The following is a 15,871-nucleotide window of genomic DNA, read 5'->3' on the forward strand; positions in this document are numbered from 1 at the left end:
GCACATACGAGACTGGTTACAGCAACCACCTGTTGCTGTAACCTGAGAGATGCTGGAGAGGACAGGGTGGTACGGTCTCGTTGATGGAGGGTTTTTGAGGACGGGTGGAGGGTGTTCCCCCTCCCCAGATTTGGAAATTCGGGATGCTGCAGGAGACAGCTGGTGGCTTTCACCCCTCTCTCGCTCCGTTTCATGCTTGTGCTGGCTGCATGATAGAGCCCAGCACTGTATTGATTAACACTTTCCTTTTCATTGATATACATTAGCTGCTGCTGAATGTTTTAGTTAGATAAATGTGGCTCTGTGGATGAAGGAAACATCTGATCTGACCGAGAATGAAACAGGACATGCGTGATTTGCTGTACCGTACACCACACGCTTTGCTACAAGGCTTGAAATGACTGAGTATCTCCCCACTAACACACAGGGAAGATGTAATCATGTACAAATGGAAAAATGCAGTTCCTTATTGGGTCTCAGTTGCAAGATGTTGCTTGTCTGTATTATCCCATATCTGTGTGCTGGTTTTTGCTAACCCATTTTGTACTGGCTGGTGTGGGAGCCCCAGAGCAATGCTGCTCTTTTTTACTTGTAATGTCAGAACTGCAATCATGTAGGAACCTGCAAAGGTTTTGTACAGATCTGGCTACCCGAAGTCTTTGGGAAGAGAGAAGGTGGAGTGCAGTCAGGGGAGCAGACGGCAAATACAGTTAACTGTTTTTTAATCAGGGTGCCTCACAGAACGTTCTTAGTAACATTTTTATCACCCCTTCTGATTTAAAATAGAAGCATGGAGGAACACATGAACACTGCTCATGGGTTAAACCACAGCTCGTGTGCAGCAGCCATCAGCCTAGAGGTCAATGTACTTACCATGCTGCACCCCACCCGGCCTGCACTAGGCTGCACTTCCCAACTGCTGGGAAGCATCATGGGTGACATTTGATTCCTTCTGTATGTGTTTGTAGGAGACCTCCAACAACTCAAGCAGACCCTGGCTAAGATGCAAGGATGAGGAGGCAGTCTCTGGGAACCACATGTAAAAGGACAGACTGCTGCTAAAGGAGGTGTGAGAAGTTAAAGCCATCAAATAATCCCCCTCCTACCAGTAAATCCAAAGTGAAAGACCCTTTTAGTCACCTAAAGCTTCCCCAGGGTTCCTCTTAGGAGCACCCATGCCTGTTCTGCTAGGTGGCATTAAAGATTACACTTCTCATAGTTTTATAGTAAGTGATACAAATTACTTCATCTGCTTTTGGATCCATTATACTGCTTTTTCCTACTTTATATTGGGTCTATCATTAAGGAAGGGCTCTTGAAACACTGGCTTCTTAATGTCACTTCCTATTTCAAAATCAGTATTTTAAATCCTTATGCCTGCAAATACTTTATATCCCAAAAGCAAAGCAGCCCCACCAGCCACATTAGAGATGACTAACCATTTGCGCATACAAATTAAAACCCCAGTTAACTCTTCCTGTGCAGGACAAGAATTGCTTATCACTGAGTTCAGATGTCATTGCACAATAGCGTTCCCATCACTGATGTGAAGGTCAGACAACTTTCTGCTAAGCATGAGGGAGAAAGGATGCTGTGGTCAAGACTCTGCTCAGGCAGACACACAGTCATAAATCCCATCTTTTTTCATCAGAGCATGGGAGGAGACTTGGTTATTTCTCCCACACACAACTGATTCAGGGTTTTTTTGTTCTCCTCGGTGATTAAATGCTAACTGGCATGTGAACTATAAGGGTGCTGATGGTTATCCTAAGGACAGAAACTCCATATCCTCCCTCCTGCTTGTATTGCCTAAGATGCTCAAGCCACTTTCACTGGCTTTGTCACTCCTAAGGCAATTTCTAAGCACGGCAATTCAATTTCCTTTCCCAGTGACAGCAGAGAGAGTATGCTAACCAGGTCATGCAATGAAATAAGAACCAACAGACCAAGGATCACTAGCACAGCGCCTTCAACCCATCCCACGCTTAGCAATGGGGCCATGAACAATACTTGCATGTCTTTGCTAGGTGATCTAAATAGTTTGGATTCAGAGACATCAATGTGCAGCATGAACACCTCCCTCTCTTGCCATGACTCCTTTGAATTTGCAATTTAAAAAACAAAGAGGATAGTCTTGGTTTCAGTGATAGGTCCCATGACATTGCTGTCTTTTTTAAAAATCCATTAGGAATTCCAGTTAGAAGGAAAAATGCAAATTTACATTTGTTAATTGTCTTTGCCAGTTTTACCCATTATTATGACTGCTGTCCCTCTCTCCTGCCAGATTACAGGTCTGAGGCTTTTCCTCCTGTAAACTCAGTTTACAAAACATAAAGTAACAAATGAGGCAAAATAGCTTTGTTATGCAAAGGCATAATCCATGGAGTTGTTCAGTCAGTTAAAACAGGATGTTCCCACTGTGTACAAATGCAGCAGAGAGTCCTGAAATTCCTTGTGACAGACTTTGTAAAGCCAGATGAAGAGGCACATGTAAAACCCTGAAGACAGTGCCTTGTGCATTGGATGGGCTGGGCAAAGGGTGTAATTTTGCCTCGTGAGCTGTAGCTGTTGGCTGTGCCTGATAGCAATGGGACTGATGAAGGCATTGCTTGAATTTCCCTATAGGTTTGATCCTCTGCCCTGGGAGACAGGCATGCAGGGAAGCAGTTTAGATCTGCCAGCAGTGGTGCAAGTAGGTGTTTGGGGCAATGGGAGAGGCTAGATTCAAGAGCACCAGGAGTTATCTGTGCAAAGCATTGTCTTCATGGGTCATCACAGATGCAGAAAGTTCTCTTTATCTGTGTCTTTCTGCTCTGGACATGGAAAAGTACTTGCTTTCCTCAACTCCTGCCATGTTACTCTTTGTGTCAGGGAATTGGAGAGAATATATGTCCCTTATAAAAGACTACTTGGTCCTAGGGGGTGATGGCTTTGTGTGCAATAGCCCTTTTTTAGCTGCTGCAGGAGGATGGGTGCTCAGCTTTTTAAAACAAAGAGACAAAAACCCACAAAAAACCTACAAGCGTGGAGCTGTGCTTTTATTTTAAGGGAAGGAACAGGTCAGGGGGCATTTCACCCAGCCTTGTTTAACCATCTCTTTGCTTGATCTTGTTGTAAAGGGTTCACAGTGAACCTGTTGTTCATGAGCTTCTTTCAGTGAGACAAGCTGACACAACTAGGCTATTCCCAGCGCTCTTGTGACTGAGCTTCCCAAAGCAAGTCCTCTGTATTAGGCTGACTTGATCTGAGCTGCAGTTTCACCTGCCCAAAGTGAAGTTTGACTTAAAAAAAAGTGCTAAAAGCCCCTGTGAAATCCTGTGGTTACTGTCAACAAGGAAAAGCTGCTCTCCCTATGCTTTGCAAGCATTTTTTGGGTGCCTGAGATGTTCTTTTCCTCTTCATGGCTCCATGCCAGCAATGAAAGCTCTACAAGTCTTTTCATACTCAACAGAGACATCTGCGCAGCACCAACCCTTCAGTAGCTTAATACAGCTGGAAGTGCCGGGATCGTAGTAAGAATCTCTACAGAAAATGAAGATGGAGGAGCAGCATCCAGCTCACTGTCTCAGCTGCCTCCTCTTTGTCATTTCTAAGTGAGAAGCAATAAAAGCTGATTTACGTCATGAAAGCCAGCAGATGTGACGGATGCAGACAGACGGCAAATCAGCTGACTGAAGAGATGCTGCTTTTACTGCTGGCTTTTTGGAGAGGAACCATGTTAGGAGGCAGGAAACGGAATGCTTGGGGTTTCAGCTGGGAGAAGGCCAGAGCCTATGGGTTTTCCACCTATGCTGGGGGGATATAATAAGGCAGATAAGATCCAACTCCAACATTTTTCCTGTTTGGATTGGGCTCACTCAGGGTTGTTTATTTGGGTTAGGCAGGGGCATCCTGCAGGCACAGCAGTGCCAGTGCTGAATCCTTTCCCCATTTACAGTTGGGTGTGTAAGTGAACAGCAGCTGCCTCTGCCCTCCTGTTGCTCAGCATCCCCAAAAAGGCTTTGTGAAAAGGGATTGAAATAGCAATCAAATGTCAGCTCTGTGCCAGAGCAGTGCGAGCCTGCTTTCCTGGTGCAAAAGGGAAGTTGGAGACGTATAAATCCCAGTTTTCTGCAGTGGAGCACTGCAGGGGGCAGGCTGACCTGGCACCCTGCTTGTCACTGGGGTGGTGCTGGGAGATGGACAGTCACTGGCAGAGCTCAGCATCCCAGGAGAGATGCTGTAACCTCCATCTCAGAGGAGTTGAGTCAAAAGTTGACATTTAAAAATGGCACTGGCATTCAGGCTCTTCCATCTTGTGTACTGTGGCTTTGAATCACCGCTCTGGCACCCAAAGGTGACCTGTATTAAAGGCTGCCTTTGGCTTCACTGTTTGGGTGTTGCAAGCCCAAGTTATACCTACAGATCGCCTTGTTCCCTGCTCAGGTCACAGCTCGGCTCCCTGCCTCCTGGGGCTGCTTTCTCCCTTCGTGTTGTTCTTTATCTCGTGGTTGTGTTTCCCCTGCTCAGCTGCAGAGCTCTATGGCACTGAGTTAATGACTTGGTTTTTCAAATCATGTCAGGTGACTTAGGTTCCTTCCTAATAAATCCTACAGGAGTGAGCATCCTTGAGCATATTAGGGCCAGGATCAGAGGTAGGTGACAACTGAGAATTATAAATAAATGGACATACGAGGGTGTAGGGTAACTCAGACTGGAGGGACATAGTCATGATGTTAATATCAGCCTGAATTCTGTCATCCGTACAACCCGAACAACCAGGTGACTTAATCAGTTTTCTAGAGCTCATAAACCTGAGTTAAAGAGCCTAGAAACCACAGCCCCCTCCCAGCCTTTCTGGGACAAGCCAACTGATACCTAACAGGAATCTTTCCCTCAGTTTCGTCCTCATTAACACTTTCCTGCAAACCTACACCTTCAGCAGCCAGAGAAAAAAGAGCCTCAGAGAAACAGAGCAGGCAGAATTGGGCCCTCCATACTTCTGCAGAATGGACACAGATAAAATCATTACCAAGTATGAGTATGGACTCCAATTTATTTTTGCAAGACAAATGCAGCTAGGTGCTTGCTGCAGCTATCTCCATTACACTGACTGAATGGCCAAAATACACTGAGTCTTCTTGCATCCTCTTGTATTAATTGCACTTTAATACCAGGAAGCACACAGGTCCTTGCTAGCTCTATTTCCAGATGGCATTTTGAGCCTAACGTCACAGTGGGAAGTCATAAAAGCTCTCCTAGAGCAAATTACCTGAGGAATCAAACAGCTCCAGTCTCACTTAGGAAAATGAGTATCTGTAGCCTGAAGAAATAGGTTATATTCCTAGTCTGAGTCTGCCTTGGGCGTGCATGACCGTCCTGCACCTCTGCACCACAGCACAACTGCTTCCTTAACATTTGTTTTAAGAGCCCACCTCTATCTCCTCCTTCTGGACACAGGATTCTGTTAACACGTTTTGAAAACACACAGGCCAGTTAGAAAGGAGACATAAAACACTGCGACTTTACCAGTGCAAGGAAGCATTACCTGGGCATGCAGACTTGATTTTGAAGAGTGTGGAGGAGGACACATCTCCCCAGGATTTCAGAGTCAAGGGGGAGTGACTGACAAAAGCACATTACTGTAGCAGCCCAGTGAGCATTCGGTAATCTCTGAGTAGTTGCTGGCTATGCAGTATTCCATAAAGAAATGTTGGGGCCTCCAAGACCCGGTTAGACTCACCGTGGTTTCATCTTCATGAAGTACCTGGTCGTAGCCACTCAGTGCGACACAGAAAATGATCGCTGTAACATCCTCAAAGCAGTGAATCCACTTCTTTCGTTCTGACCGCTGACCTCCAACATCAAACAGCCTATGGCACAGGAGAAGACCATCAGTGCCTGCTCCTTCTTAGTTACAAGGAAACTTGAGCATTCTTGGAATTTCACAGAACAGTTTTGGTTGGAAAGGATCTTCAGATCATACAGTTCCAACTCCCTGACACAGGCAGGGACACCTTCCCCTAGACCATGTCCAACCTGGCCTTGAAACACTGTCAGGGATGGAGCATACTGTGTCTGGAAGGCTCCAAACATAAAGCAACATGTCTTTTACCACTGCCTTGGTTTTCTTCCTCTGAGACTGGAGATGAGGAGGACAAAGAGGAGCAGTTACAGCAAGGGATGTGGGGATCTGTGGGAGAACCTCAGAACTGTGCTGTGTCCCATAACATCTGCAGAGGAAGAGACTCCATGCTCTTGATCTTTAAATACTCCAAATACTGTTTGTGTATGGTTTTCTGCCTTCATGTCCTTTTCTCTACTGGCTGGCATCATGAAGTCAATACACAGTGTTAACCACATGTGACTGACTCACTTTAGGGAAAAGATTTGGCCAAATATTTTTACACTTATGAGGCTTGATCAGGCTTGACTGGGGGTCAATCTTACATTACACCTCTCAGCAAAGAGGTGCCATTTGGGTTAGAAGAAGCTACCATGAGCTCTCAAAAGGCAGTGATTTTCAAGACAGGATCATACTGCTGACCCTCCAAAACACCATGCCTTCTGCAGTGGAAGTCATCCATGCATTAACTAGAATTTAACAGCTTCTCCTTTGGGAGCTATAGGAAAACTCTGTGGCAAATAGACGTACCGGAAATTTACTGTGCACTTAGACTAACCTGAAGTGGAGGTTTTTGAACGTGAAGTGGGTTTCTACAATGCCAGTTGTTTTGACTCTGGTTCGGAGGATATCCTGCTCCGTGGGCTGGTAGTCTGCAGCTCCAATTCGATCTAAGCTGTCTAGGTAACTAAGAGAAAAAGTGAAAAGAAAAAGAAAACAGATAAGAATAAAGCACACATTAATCTTTGTCAATCTCAGATGAATCCTTCTGCTTCCTATTAATATTTTTCAATCTCATTTTTCATGGCTGAATGTATTGTAGTATATCCTATTCTGGTGAAAAACAAACCCCACTAACCTACGCATAAAATCTGATAGTGAACTGAAAGCAGGAAATTAAGTGTGCGTTGTGTTGTGAGCCCTGATTGCAATCTGTGAAAACACACAGCTTTAACATTGCTTGCTATTTTCATTCCCTGAGGGACGAAGTGCCCAATTTGTCCATTGTGCTGGATTCTGTACACACACACATGCTTTTCTGCAAGGGTTTATTCAGATAAGAGGTTGAGGCATATAGGTCTCATGCCCAGAACAGAGAGGTCAAGTCACTTTTGGGAGATGCCTGTCCCTCTGCTAGTAAGGGAGGGAGGCTTGGTGGCTTGTTCTGAGGAGATGCCTTGCTTTCAGTCAGCTCAGATGAAGGAGATGAATCTCTGCCTGAGTGAGTCACTGCTTCAGCTTGAAACCAGCATAGGGCTGGGACTGCGGGAGATGCAGCACACGGACAAAACCCAGGAGCCCGATTAGATGGTAATACTCTGGGAGTATAAATTGGGGGTTTTGGTGGGCTAGAGGGGAGATTTAGCTTTCTAATACACTTGGATATTTTAAAAACATTTACCCTATTCTACCGTGAACATCAGCAATGCCTCCATAGGCTGAAAATTTGTGCAAGAAGTCCTGTCTTTCGACATGAAGTACGTTTGTAGAGGAGCCCACAGCTGTGCACATACAACCACAATCCATTTTTTCGTACCCATTCAAGGCAATTTTTTAAAACAACTCAGCCCAACTAAATATAAAGAGGATCTTGGAATACAGTTTAACATGAATTAGAAACACAAATCTACATCAAACAATAAAGTCTTTCTTGCCACCATCAAGCTGCACAGATACTCCAATTCCTCTGAGAGGGGGTTTGATGTGTATTACAGGGCCTAAATGCCTACCCCTAACCCCAGAAACATCAATCTAAAGCATGTGAGATGTTTTCAATATACTGTGAACATAATAAAGCAAGTCTGTGCATGAGCAGTCGTCTTGCCCTTTGATCTCTGTGCTCCTGGCAGCGTGGATGTCATCCAAAGGGACAGCAGGACAGCAGCTGACATGCCAATATTTTCAACACTCTGTGTTAAAAACTCATCTAGTCCCGACGAGTTACCCAATCACGATCACATGGTAACGAGCACACTTCCCCTGTGCCTTGACAAAGCTTGGCCTGAAGGTGATGCCCTGTCCTGCCGCTGGAGATGTTCTCCCTGGTGCATCAAGAAAGCAGGGAAAAAATTCCCATTTGTGTCCTGGAGGGAGTGCTCTGAGCCAGGGCTTTGGAGCTGGATGCATGGTGTGCTGGGGCTGTGCACTCTGCTACCCAAGAAAACTTACTGCCACTGGCATTCATGCCTACCCAACCAAACTCCATGCTAATGTGAAAAACACACCTTGCCCTGCTCCCATCACGTATTTTAGCTACCCATCACATTTATCATTCATTATTGCTAAAGAATTGCAAGAATCACATCACCCAGAGAAAAGTATTTAAGCTGAACAGGCTTATTTTTGTTTCAAGCAGTTAAAGCCATTGTGGTTTTGTGACAGATGCTCCCTTAACAGCCTGATGATGGGTCCTGGATGGGGCTTCATTTGAAATCAGATCCTTTACAGTAACGGCTGAAGCCATGATCACTCATCTATTCACAACTCATGTCAACTCCTGTTATTTAAGAGACAGCTGCATTTCTTCACATATCCCTACAGACCAAGGCAGCTCTGCAGTGCTGTTATTCAGAGATTCAGGTTCTCCTCTGTCCTCAGGAACAAAATTCTTCAAGGTGATGGTAAAAAGTGGAGGTGTAAGAGAGGAAGGATTTTCTTTTCCTCTTAGAGTTCTTGGCAGTACCCTGAAGACCTTTATCACTTTCTCCATCTTCATTTTCTGTAATTTTCTATCATTCAGTTCTCTCCAATTTAAAGTTCCCTATCAATTACTCTTGCCTTTGAGGTCCGCCTTTAGTGCTGGGAGTGCAGCAAATGACAAAATCAGCTGCAAACTGGCCAAAGGATTTGGCACCACAGCAGCATAGTGACAGAGTTCTTTACTGGAACTGCTGCCTTCAACCTGCAATGATTTACTTGTGAACAGCAGCATCATTTGAACCCCAGGCCCTGTGCTGGGATGTCAGGGGGTTCTCACTCTTACGGGATGCACAGCCTATAGCTCTTCAATGTGGTGTTCACCGGGCTGCCCTAACAACAAATTAGCTCCAGATTAGCTGCATACAACCTGTCTCTGAGGTTTGGAAAACCTCACTTCACAGTATCACAGTATGCTAGAGATTGGAAGGGACCTCGAAAGATCATCTAGTCCAATCCCCCTGCCGGAGCAGGAACACCTAGATAAGGTTACACAGGAATGTGTCCAGGCGGGTTTTGAATGCTCCAGGGAAGGAGACTCCACAACCTCCCTGGGCAGCCTGTTCCAGTGTTCTGTCACCCTCACTGAGAAGAAGTTTCTTCTCAAGTTTAAGTGGAACCTCTTGTGTTCCAGTTTGTACCCATTACCCCTTGTCCTATCATTGTTTGCCACTGAGTAGAGCCTGGCTCCATCCTCGTGACACTCCCCCTTTATATATTTATATACACTAATAAGGTCACCCCTCAGTCTCCTCCAAACTATAGAGACCCAGCTCCCTCAGTCTTTCCTCATAAGGGAGATGCTCCACTCCCTTAATCATCTTAGTTGCCCTGTGCTGGACTCTCTCCACCAGGTCCCTGTCCTTCTTGAACTGAGGGGCTCAGAACTGGACACAATATTCCAGATGGGGTCTCACCAGGGCAGAGTAGAGGGGAAGGAGGACCTCTCTCGACCTACTAACCACTGCCCTTCTAATACACCCCAGGATGCCATTGGCCTTCTTAGCTACAAGGGCACAGTGTTGGCTCATGGTCATCCTGTCGTCCACTAGGACCCCCAGGTCCCTCTCCCCTACACTGCTCTCCAACAGGTCGTTCCCCAGCCTATACTGGAACCTGGGGTTATTCCTGCCCAGATGCAGGACTCTACACTTTCCCTTGTTATATTTCATCAAGTTACTCCCTGCCCAACTCTCCAGCCTGTCCAGGTCTCGCTGGATGGCAGCACAGCCTTCTGGTGTGTCAGCCACTCCTCCCAGCTTAGTGCCATCAGCAAACTTGCTGATAGTACTCAATTCCCTCATCTAAATCATTGATGAATATATTAAATAATACCGGTCCCAGTACTGACCCTTGAGGCACTCCAGTAGATACAGGCCTCCAACTAGACTCTGCCCCATAGACTACAACTCTCTGGCTTCTCTCCTTCAGCCAGTTCACAGTCCACCTCACTACCTGATCATCCAGTCCACACTTCCTCAATTTAGCCGTGAGGATGCTGTGGGAGACTGTGTCAAATGCTTTGCTGAAGTCAAGGTAGACCACATCCACCGCTCTGCCATCATCCATCCACCGTGTTATTTCCTCATAAAAGGCTAAGAGATTGGTCAAACATGATTTCCCCCTGGTGAAGCCATGTTGACTGCCCCTCATAACCCTCTTATCCTTGATATGCCTTAAGATAGCACCAAGGATAAGGTGTTCCATCACTTTCCCAGGGATGGAGGTGAGGCTGACCGGTCTATAGTTATCCGGGTCCTCCTTCTTGCCCTTTTTGAAGACTGGAGTGACATTTGCTTTCCTCCAGTCCTCAGGCACCTCTCCCGTTTCCCAAGACTTGGTAAAGATGATGGCGAGTGGTCTAGCAATGACTTCTGCCAGTTCCCTCAGCACCCGCGGGTGCATCCCATCTGGACCCATGGATTTATGGATGTCCAGATTGCTCAACTGGTCTCTAACCCATTCCTCATCGACTAAGGCAAACTGCTCTGTCGACCTGACTTCATCTAAGGTCTCAGGGGTACAGGGCTCTTCAGGACTGCCTGCAGCAGAGCAGACAGAGACAAAGAAGGCATTCAGTAACTCTGCCATCTCTGTATCTTCTGTCACCAGGGCACCCATCCCATTCATCAGTGGGCCTACATTGCCTCTGGTGTTAGTTTTGTCTGCCATGTATTTGAAAAAGCTCTTTTTGCTGTCCTTGACCCTTCTCGCCAGGTTTAATTCTAAGGATGCCTTAGTCCTCCTAGCTGCCTTCCTACATCCTCTAGCAGCGGCCTTATATTCCTCCCAAGTGGCCAGCCCCTCCTTCCATGACCTGTAAACTCTCCTCTTCCACCTGAGCATACCCAGCAATTCCCTATTTAGCCACGCAGGTCTCCTGGCCCTCTTCCTTGACTTCCTACGTGTCGGGATGCTCCGATCTTGAGCACGGAAAAAGCAGTCCTTGAATGTCAACCAACTATCTTGGGCCCCTTTACCTTCAAGCAGCCTTGCCCATGGGATTTCCCCTAGCAATTGCTTGAAAAGGCCAAAGTTTGCCCTGATAAAGTCCAGGGTTGCAATTCTACTTGCTACTCTACTAGTCCTGCCACACAAGATCCTGAACTCCACCATCTCATGGTCGCTGCAACCAAGGCAGCCCTCAACCCTTACTGCTTCGACCAGATCCTCCTTGTTAGTGAGGATGAGATCCAGCAGCGCTCCTCTCCTGGGTGGCTCATTTACCATTTGCATGAGGAAGGTATCATCCATACACTGGAGGAACCTCCTGGACTGTGGCTGGGTTGCCGAGTGGTCCTTCCAGCAAACATCAGGGAAGTTAAAATCCCCCACGACGACCACGGCCTGTGACTGTGAGGCCGCTCTCAGGTGCCTGTAGAAGGCCTCGTCAACTTCCTCACCCTGATCCGGTGGTCTGTAACAGACACCTACAACAGTATCCCCCCTGCCAGCCTGCCCCTTAATTCTCACCCACAGACTCTCAACTCGCTCATCGTCTGTCCCTGGACAGAACTCGGTGCATTGTAGTTCCTCCCTCACATAAAGAGCAACCCCACCACCCTTCCTGGCTGGCCTGTCTTTCCTGAAAAGGACGTAGCCCTCCATGACTATATTCCAGTCATGTGAGCTGTCCCACCACGTCTCTGTAATTGCCACCAGATCATAGTCTCCTGACTTAACACAGGTTTCCAACTCCTCCTGCTTATTTCCCATGCTGCGTGCATTGGTGTACAAACATTTCAGGGAGCGAGCTGAGCACACCGATTTCACCCTAGGATTGTAGGAGGCCTCCCAGTCTTCATTAATTCTGGAGCGCTGCCCCACTGGGGCAAGCCCAGCTACAAGCCCATCCCCCTTCGAATCTAGTTTAAAGATCTCCAAATGAGCTCTGCTAATTCGTGTCCCAGCATCCTTTTGCCTCTGTGGGACAAACCTTTCTCACTTGTCATTGTCCAGACTGGTGCCCTATAAAACCAGCCATTATCAAAGAATCCAAAGCCCTGCCTGTAGCACCAGTCTCGAAGCCAATTGTTCATGAACTGAATCTTCCCATTCCTTCCCACATCAGTGGAAGATGGAAGGAGTGAGGAGAAGATCACTTGAGCCCCAGACTCTTTCACCATCCGCCCCAAGGCCCTGTAGTCTTTCTTCATCCCCCTCAGACTGCGGGAAGCAGCTTCCTCCCCACCTGTCTGGAAGACCAGCAACGGGTAGTAGTCTGTCGGGTGCACCAGGTTGGGGAGCTCCCTGGTGATATCCCTGATCCGGGCTCCAGGCAGACTACACACTTCCCTATGATGAGGGTCAACTCTGCATATCGGGCCCTCTGTTCCTCTCAGAAGGGAATCCCCTACTACAATGACCCTTCTTCCTTTCTTAACAGAGGCAGTCTTGAGGTGCAAAGTCGACCCCCTTTTCCTATGTGGCCTTGTGGGCTGGCCTTGCCCCACATTCTCACCTACGTCTCCTTCAAGATCCAGGGCCTCGAACCTATTACGGAGGGACACCTGGGGAAGCAGGGCAGGAAGGGGGGAGGGTTTCCCACGACGTCGAACTGGAACTCGCTTCCAACCCTCGTCGTCTTTTTGGTCCCCTACCTCTGCGCAACAGCTACAGGGCAGGGGCTGTCTCGGGCCATCCCCCTCTGTGTGAGAAGGCAGGGGGTCCTTCCCCTTTTGGGGGGTATCTCCCTGGAACCGTTCCGACTGGCCCGCCAGGGAGTTACTCCACCAGTCGATCTCCCTTTCACACTCCCTGATAGTCCTCAGCGTCTCAACCCCCTCCTTAAGTCTTGCCACCAGGCTAAGCACTTCCCTTCACATCATTGTCAATGGAGGAGATACAATCACATGTGCCTGGCTCCACCTGAGTTACTCTGCAGGACTGGAGATCTGGGGGAGAGTAGCAGTAGAGCGAGTATGGCTGAACAGCATCCATCCCATCCACCCTATCCTCCCTGACAGCACCCAACTTCCAATTTCACTTGGGATATCTCCATAGGAACCTTGGCTGGGGAGGTCTCTAACGTCTGTCTGGGTAAGGGCACTGGTTCCCAGTACTCAGTGACAGAGGAGTGCTCACGTCCCCAACACTTACCCTGTCTGGGCTTCAGGTGACCTGAGCTCTGCGAGTTTGGTGCCTCAGTCATTCCCATGCCAATACCTCCAGCCCAGCTCCAACACCTTTTCTGTTAATTCCCCTCTTCATCTCTTTCCTCATGTCTAGTCTTCTCCACCATTCTCCATGTGTTTTTCAATGACTCAGATTCTTTTAGTTGCCTGTGTCTGCTTTTTGTCTGTTCATGGTAGTCTCGATGAGGGTCAACCATCCACTTCTATGAAGGTATACAACATTTTCAGTGCTGTTTTTGAGGCTGCATTCCAAAACTGTTTACTCCTCTGGCTGCTTTCTCTGGAATTTCTACTATCTGGGGCTGCAGCAGATATTTTTTCCTCCTAGAGTTGGCTGCACTTAGCGGGACCCCATCAGTGCACGCACCCCATGAAGTTCAGCTGGAGAAGTGTGCCGTGTCCTGGCTGCCACGCTAACATCCAGCTGAAAGGGAATGGGAAGCTCTGGCAGGCTGCTGTTTGAATGCTAAATTGATTTTAGCTGCTGATTCTCCTTGGTTCCTGCTGGAGGTATCTCAGAGGCCTCATCTGGTGCTCTCTGCCCGTGCTGCTTGTTTCGACCTGCTGGTGTCTTGTGGGTAAGCTTGAGCCAGCGGAGGATGGGATGTGTTGGGGGTACTGCCTCTTCGGGAACAAGGAAACCCAAGTGTAGGCAAATTGCTACATGTGGTGCTGGATGACAGCATTCCCTTTGAGCCACAAATCTCATGGCCAAACTGCTGCTGGAGATAATTAGTTGTCACAGCCAACAGGCTCCACAACACATAATGACCTCAGAAAGTGGCATCTGTTTAACCAGCAGAAATAAGAGCACTTTGGAGTCCATGGAGCAAGCACTCAGCTCTGCCCCTGACGTATTATCTTCACTGCACAGTGCTGGCATCTGAGCTCCTACCACTCCCCAGCTCTGGGGTTTTCCCACTGGAGTGGAGGCATATCTGAAATGACACATCATCTCTTATTTGCAGTCTGACTTGCCCAGGGCTTGCAAGAGTTAAGAAGAAAGGCTAGAAGAGGTTTTTGAGTACAAGAGCATTTATACCCCTGAGCCAAGCAGCTCCATTACTGCTTATGTCTTTTACCTTACATGCTTTATGTTGAAGCAGATTGCAGGTTTCTGAGCCACCCAGTTTATCAGGCTCAGGGAGGTGAAGCCCAACTATATTATGGTGCTAAAAGCAAAAATGCACAGGAAATGGTATTTCCTAAAACCAGGGAGAGGATCCCACCAAACTGAGGCCAACAAAGGCAGACGCTCTGTAGAGACTAGCTGGTACTGAGAATCTTCACACAGTAATACTGAAAATAAGCAGTAAATGTAGTTTTTTGTGCCTTCATTTGCTGTTTCCAACAGCAAGTGGTAGCATCACTATTGGTGCCAGAGACACTGTGTGGAGAAAGCGCTGCTGTCAGAGTTGTCCCATGGGAACACACCAGCAGCAGCAGCTTACGTGCAGTGCGTGGACTGGGACCTCTCCCCAGGCACTCTGCTACTACAGGAACCTTCTCCCAGGATCGTACTGCCTATGCCACAGGCTCTGCTAGCTGCTTCCTTGGATGAAGGAGTGTAGCTGAGGCCTCAGGCTGTGGTCAAAGCTGGATACCTGTGACAAAACTCACACAGATGCATATTCACATCTGCTGGGGTTAATGGCAATCAAATGGTTAAACAACGGTTGGGTTTTTCTTGCCTCAGAGGTGACACCTTGGCAGCGTTTTTGCAGGCAGCATCCAGCTTGCACTGTGCAAACCTGAGTTGCTCACATTCTCAGCACTCCACAAACTGTGGTGCAGCAGCAGCCACAGCCTTGGACTTGGTCTGAGGCATGCAGAGGAGTGGGAACTTCAGGAGAGCTAGTCTGGAGACAGCAGCATCTTCCCAGCTGCCCCTCTGTCCTGCAGTCCTGCCCTCTGTCCACATCTCCTCTGTGAAAGAAAGGCCATGCATAGGATACTCCAGCTTCATTCTGTTGTCTTGATTGTATCTGATTGAAAGAGTAGATCCACATTCCTCAAGGGATGCAGTTGAGTCACCACCGGGTTAGTTTTAACTCCATATAAGAGTCTCTCAAGGGTCAGCTCCAACACTGTGTCCTGGCAAATGATGAGTTTTTAATCAAGGCTGTCACAAGCATGATCATCTCATCTAACTCCAGACGTTTATGTAAATATGTCTCCTTCCTAGTTCATGGATGGAAGGCTATCTGCACCCGAGCTTAGCTTGTACTTCAGCTTCTTTCCTCCTTTCACCAATGATCACAGAGCTCAATGTACATCTAGCATTAAAACCACTTCTTATTTAGTGACTGTAGATTAAGGATTCTGAGGATAAGCATGAACTTACAGAGTGTCAGTAGTGACTCCACAATAGCATAGTAAATTCTCCTAGTATCTTCTACCAGAAGAGAAAAACTGTATAGGCACTGCTTCTCAAAGG

The 15,871-nt window shown here is 47.4% G+C and overlaps 1 protein-coding gene across 2 annotated transcripts in view; it reads right to left on the reverse strand.

Moving 5' to 3' along the window:
* The window catches only part of GNAO1 (G protein subunit alpha o1), a 146,897-nt gene that overhangs the window by 17,044 nt on the left and 113,982 nt on the right, over positions 1 to 15,871 (reverse strand). For both annotated transcript variants that reach the window (XM_061468988.1, XM_061468987.1), the window contains exons 5-6: positions 6,663 to 6,791; positions 5,723 to 5,852 (exon numbers count right to left, since the gene is read on the reverse strand). In XM_061468988.1, the coding sequence (XP_061324972.1) occupies positions 5,723 to 5,852; positions 6,663 to 6,791 (259 nt within the window). The remainder of the gene's footprint in view (positions 1 to 5,722; positions 5,853 to 6,662; positions 6,792 to 15,871) is intronic.

This window comes from Pezoporus flaviventris, unplaced genomic scaffold, assembly GCF_033815535.1.
Source record: "Pezoporus flaviventris isolate CSIRO_AGI_PZ_B2104156 unplaced genomic scaffold, CSIRO_AGI_Pfla_v1 ptg000054l, whole genome shotgun sequence".
Taxonomy (NCBI): domain Eukaryota; kingdom Metazoa; phylum Chordata; class Aves; order Psittaciformes; family Psittacidae; genus Pezoporus; species Pezoporus flaviventris.